This window comes from Lepidochelys olivacea (assembly GCF_965140295.1).
Source record: "Lepidochelys olivacea isolate rLepOli2 genome assembly, chromosome: 23".
Taxonomy (NCBI): Eukaryota; Metazoa; Chordata; order Testudines; family Cheloniidae; genus Lepidochelys; species Lepidochelys olivacea.
This window is the reverse complement of record NC_140433.1, coordinates 10,950,240-10,956,084: the sequence shown is the minus strand read 5'-3', so window position 1 is coordinate 10,956,084 and position 5,845 is coordinate 10,950,240. Positions and strand designations below refer to the sequence as shown.

General features: G+C 53.2%; 1 protein-coding gene across 2 annotated transcripts; it reads left to right on the top strand.

Annotated features, from left to right (window-relative positions):
• Positions 1-217: 217 nt before the first annotated feature.
• Positions 218-3,425, top strand: LOC311511665 (uncharacterized protein). Of its 2 annotated transcripts, none has more exons than XM_084612446.1 (3): positions 218-272; positions 584-705; positions 1,936-3,425. In XM_084612446.1, exons 1-3 carry the CDS (start codon positions 261-263, stop codon positions 2,681-2,683), a joined length of 882 nt encoding a protein of 293 aa, XP_084468572.1. In that variant the 5' UTR covers positions 218-260; the 3' UTR covers positions 2,684-3,425. The 2 variants fall into 2 exon arrangements, with proteins under 2 accessions (XP_084468572.1, XP_084468573.1); XM_084612447.1 differs by lacking the exon at positions 218-272 and adding an exon at positions 295-308.
• The last annotated feature ends 2,420 nt before the right edge of the window (positions 3,426-5,845 follow it).

Sequence of the window (5,845 nt, the reverse complement as noted above, 5' to 3'; positions counted from 1 at the left end):
CTGCTGCCATCTCCTCCATCCCTCCTGTCTCAGCCCCATGGAGGTTCCTTTAAAAGCTATCTTGAATGAAGCAGTCGAATGGTGCCTGCTCCCCTGGGCTGGTCACTGGACAGCAGGAGTGGGCACCGCCCCTCTGTAGCGAGGGGGTGGGGAGGGAGGGACAATGGGGCTATAAGAGGAGGGACTGTGAGCTGAGACCATCACTAGAGGTCTGGTGTGAGCCTCTGTCAGTGTGGGACGGTACCCCGAGCTCCTGCCCCATGGAAACCCTGGTGAGTCCCCCCTGCCCCTGCCCCATGGAAACCCTGGTGAATCCCCCCTGCCCCTGCTCCATGGAAACCCTGATGAGTCCCCCTTACCCCCACCTCCTGGCCCATGCTGCCCACCTGCCCCCTGCCTCACATAATTCCATGTGGGTCCCCTCTGCCACTCACCTACCCCAACCCACCCACCCCATCAAGCTCCAGGGGCACCCCCTCCCCTCTCCTGTCAGTAGCACTGCAGGGGCTAGTAGATGTCTGTTGGGTGGCTCTGGGTTTGTGCCCATGGCTCAGGGGCGCTGATGCTGCAGGGTCCTGTGTAGGTGCCAGGACGCATACCCAGGACTGGACTCCTGCTGCTGTCCCTTCTCCTCTGCTTCAGGCCAGAGACCGCCGGGAGCATCAACCCAGACGTGCTCAAAGCCATCGTGGATTACGTCCATGAGTGAGTGACCAGCCTGGGGTGTGTGTGTGTGTTTTGGGCCTGCCCCACTCTCCTAGCCACAAAGGGAGCAGCAGGGACCCCTTGTGTCTACTGGTATCACAGGATTACCTAGAGCCACTGCCTCAGAACTGGTGATTCTGGGGGTGCAGGAGGGACATGGGGCCTTAAGATGGGAGGGGTGATTCTGGAGGTTCAGGATGGACATGGGGCCCCAAGATGGGAGAGGTGTTTCTGGAGGTGCAGGGGGAGGATGAATGATACGCTGGAGGGGAGGGATAGGATACAGAAGGACCTAGACAAATTGGAGGATTGGGCCAAAAGAAATCTGATGAGGTTCAATAAGGATAAGTGCAGTGTCCTGCACTTAGGACGGAAGAATCCAATGCACCGCTACAGACTAGGGGCCGAATGGCTAGGCAGCAGTTCTGCGGAAAAAGACCTCGGGGTGACAGTGGATGAGAAGCTGGATATGAGTCAGCAGTTTGCCCTTGTTGCCAAGAAGGCCAATGGCATTTTGGAATGTATAAGTAGGGGCATAGCGAGCAGATCGAGGGACGTGATCATTCCCCTCTATTCGACATTGGTGAGGCCTCATCTGGAGTACTGTGTCCAGTTTTGGGCCCCACACTACAAGAAGGATGTGGATAAATTGGAGAGAGTCCAGCGAAGGGCAACAAAAATGATTAGGGGTCTAGAACACATGACTTATGAGGAGAGGCTGAGGGAACTGGGATTGTTTAGTCTGCAGAAGAGAAGAATGAGGGGGGATTTGATAGCTGCTTTCAACTACCTGAAAGGGGGTTCCAAAGAGGATGGCTCTAGACTGTTCTCAATGGTAGCAGATGACAGAACGAGGAGTAATGGTCTCAAGTTGCAGTGGGGGAGGTTTAGATTGGATATTAGGAAAAACTTTTTCACTACGAGGGTGGTGAAACACTGGAATGCGTTACCTAGGGAGGTGGTAGAATCTCCTTCCTTAGAGGTTTTTAAGGTCAGGCTTGACAGAGCCCTGGCTGGGATGATTTAACTGGGCATTGGTCCTGCTTCGAGCAGGGAGTTGGACTAGATGACCTCCTGGGGTCCCTTCCAACCCTGATATTCTATGATTCTATTCTATGATTCTATGAATGTTTGTGGGCTGTGCAGGTGTTTGCACAGTTCATGCTCATTAACCCCATACTCTGTGTGATTTCCCCTGGGCTCACGTTCCCCCTGCCCCCTCTCCCCTAGGTATCACCCTGTCACCGCTCCCATCCCCACCATTCAGTACGCAGTGGCCATCTCCTTGCCTTGGTCCGTGTGCGAAGGCACCAGCCCGCATGATCTGCAGAAGCACCTGCCCGTGACCGAGCTCCAGGCGATGAAATCCAAGCTGGAGGAGGACTTTCTGTATGAGGGGGATCACATCGTCGCTGCCAAACCCAACAAAAAGGACAACCGCTCCCTGCACTCTGAGTGGCTGATGCTCAGCCTGGACCAGAATGAGGTGAGCCCCGTCTCCCGCCTCCTGGATAAGTCTCGGGGCCAGCTAAAGTGCCAGGTGACTCGTGCCTTGGAAGAATGGTTTGGTAGCAACCGCTATACCAGGTGGTTTCTGAACAACCCATGCGGCTGGAATGGCTGCTTCATCTTCTTCACCTATTTTGCCCCCTGCCTGGGCACCTGCCTCAACTTGAAGGACGACCACCACATCCAAGAACTCATGGATGGGATCTTCGGTGCCATAAATGAAGACCGCCGTGCCTTGGCCTTCAAGGAGGTTTTCCAACAAGACAGAGGGCGGGGAAAGCAGCTTGTATGGAACTCCTGGCAAACGCTCTGTAAAGTGCCCCTGTACCAGTGTGATGAACAGGGCTGCCACAGCTGTGAGGAGAAAGACGTCAACAAGAACTCCTGCCTAAGAGCAGTGAGAAACCCAGCCACGCCAGCCCCGAAGGCAGTCCTTGGGGGTAGACGCCAAGGTGGAAGAAGATTGTAAGCTGCGATGCAATCAATCAACAACCAACCCATCCATCCTTCAACCCATCCATCCACCTGTCCTTCAACCCATCGGTCCATCTGTCCATCCATGAACCCATCCATCTGTCAACCCATCCATCCATCAATCCATCGTCCTTCAACCCATCCAGCCATCCGTCCGTCCATGAACCCATCCAATCATGAACCCATACATACATACATACATCTATCCATCCAACCGTCTATCCATGAACCCATCTGTCTGTCAACCCATTCCTCCACCAATCTGTCATTCAACCCATCCATCCATCCATCTTGCAACCCACTCATCCATCAGCCCATCCATCTCTCAGCCCATCTGTCCATGCCTCTCATATACCTCTCCTTCTATTTCTCTCTCTCATTTCAAAGTGCCCATCCCCCGGCTATCTGGGCACTGGGATTGCCCTGTGATCTCCCCTCCCTCTCTCTCTGTATCTCATTTCCAGGGTGCCCACACCCCTGGGATCTGGGCCCTGGGTTTCCCCTGCAGGTTTGCCCCCCTTTCCAGTTCAGCAGACACACTCCCTCCTCCAGTAATGGAGTAGGGGGTGGGATTCCGGTCTGGAGCATGGCATGCAGGACACAGGTGTGGGGTGTGGGGGTGGGGGTGATTGTACCAGGGCAGATGCCAGGGCCCATGCTGGGGGTCAGGTTTGGCTAACTCTGTGCATGGCAAACTCAGTTTTGGTCATTCTCTGATGGACACCAATAAAGCTTCAGAGCAGCTCTTGGCTTCATGTCTCGGTCCGTGTGTTTGTCTCCTTCCTCCACAGAGGCGCCGGCTCCCCTGGGATCACCTCTCTGCAGGCAGTGTAACTGCCCCACCCCAGACTGCTGCCCCTCATGCTCCGAATGCCTTGATAGAGTGTCACTTTTACAGTGACACCTCACATGATGTACTTTGTACAAAATTTGCTGCAATTGTATAACGGTGATAATATCAATGGATAAATGGTCATATTCAATCCTACAGCATCCCAGGTGCCTTTGACACGGCTGCGCTGTGGTAGCAACCACTCCTGGTCTGCTCACACCCAGCCTCCAGCAGGTAAGTCACGCCCAGTTATATTGTGTGAGTGCTGCCAGCCACTCCTGGATTACACTGGAGGGAGACACCAGCACACTCCCAGTCCCAGACTTTCCCCAGAACTGTGTGTCTTGTACTGCCCGGCTCGCTTCTGGACAACACAAGCTTGTATAAAGTCTGTCATTTTATCAATAGAAAATGAAATGCACCAATCCTGTTCTCTCAAATGGAGTATCCCAAACGCTTCAATCCAAGCACACGCTGGTTTAGATAAAACAATGATATAAGTTTATTAACTACAACGAGATCAATTTTAAGTGAACACAAATTTCTGAGGCATAGAAGTCAGAATTGGTTACAAGAAAAATAAAATTAAAAAAAAAACAAGGGCCCAACTTAACAAACTAGAGTGAATCCAAAGCCAGGTCTCTCTCACCACATGTTCCAGCAGGTCCTACAGGCTGAACTTCGTTCAGTCAGGATCCCTCCCCCAGTCCAGTGCTGCTCCCTTTGTTCTTCAGGTGTCATGGGTGACGTGGGCAGAGCGAAAGGGAGGAATGATTTGTGGCTTCGGCCCTTCCTTCTTACAGCTCTTTCCCTTCTTCAAGATGAATCCCCAGCTGAGGTTTAGGAGGCACCATGTCTGTGTGGATGGGTAAACAGAATCATCAAGCAGGAAGGGACGACAAAGACAGCCCAAACAGGTGAAAAATCCAGAAGGAACGTCCTTCCTTACAGACTTTTTGTCTCCTAGTGCCCATCTTGGAATGTTTTTCAAGAGGGGGACAGAAACTACAAAAAGGAGGGACAAATATCCCAAGGACCCCGCTCTCTCTCCCTGCCCATCACATTCACTGCACCGGAAGCAACAAAGGAAGCATTTGTTGGACTCTGGGAGAGGTGTCCTGACCGGCGTTTGGGTCAGTAAGACTGCCGAACACATGCAGGGAGAAACTTTGCTGGAACCGGATGTAGTTTGTTAAGTTAGGGATTAGTAAATGTCTTATTTTTAGTTTTCTTTTATCCATTTCTGACTAGTATTCACTTAACATCTCTCTCTTTGTAGTTAATAAACTTGTTGTATTGTTTTAGCGGATCCAGTTGTGTGCATATTATTCTCTGACAGAAACAATGGACTGAATAGAACTTGTGCTGTCCAGGAGAGGGCTGGCCAGCACAGGACATAGCTTTATGGGGGAAATATGGCACTGGGGGTGTGTCGGGGTCACCCTGCAGTATAACCAGGGCTGGTGAGAGCCAGGGTGTTGCTGGCAGGCTGTAGTTACACACGGACACTCAGGGTGGAGCTTGGAACTCAGGCTGTTCGTGAGTGGCCTGCTTGGGAATTATTTCGGCAAGGCATTGTGAGGTACCTGAGGGTCCAAGGCAGGGGTGAGACAGTGGACCCCCCCCCACGAGAGATCTGCTATTTGGGGGCCACGTGTTCGGCAAGTGAACGGGCCCAAAATGTCCCGGTGTCATGGACTCACAGGTTGTGCCCACTCTTGCCCCGAACAGTCCCTGGGGGGAACCTCCTTCAGTAAGACAGCCCTTCTTGGGGGTCCACTCTTTCTTGGGGGTTAAGCCCCTCCGCCTTCTGGAGCCACACCTTTGTGAGCCTTAGCATACCTGTCTCTCGCCGTGGGCCCCCTCAGGGAGTCCACTTGCTCTGGACCCCCAGGGCCTCCACTTCCAGAGGAAGTAATGCAACCCTGTTCTCTAGACTGGAGCGACTCTCAGCCAGTGTAAAACAAGAGGGTTTACTGATCATCTGAAAACAGCTTAGGAAACTCTCAGGACCTCAGGCCTGGCCTCCCTCAGCACATCCAAGTCTCCCCTGCATCCAGGTAGGCTCTGCCTGCTCCCTCTCTCCAACCCAGAGCCCCCCTGCTTCCCAGCTGGGCATCTGATATCACCGGCCCCAAGCCCCCCTCTGTCCATTGTCTTCTACCCAGGTAAACAGGGTCATCTGGGCCTCCTTTCCTCTCTTCTGTCCTCTGGCTCCCTCTGGCTGGAACCGGCTGGTCAGGTCACCGGGGTCCTCTCTTCACAGCCCATTGTCCTCCCACTGGCCAGAACCAGCTGTGACTCCTGAGCTGGGCCTCCTGGTCA

Bases quoted from the DNA above. Each gene is read 5' to 3' on its own strand.
- LOC311511665 (XM_084612446.1), top strand. The intron at 706-1,935 runs GTGAGTGACCAG...CCTCTCCCCTAG, and splicing joins ATCGTGGATTACGTCCATGA to GTATCACCCTGTCACCGCTC.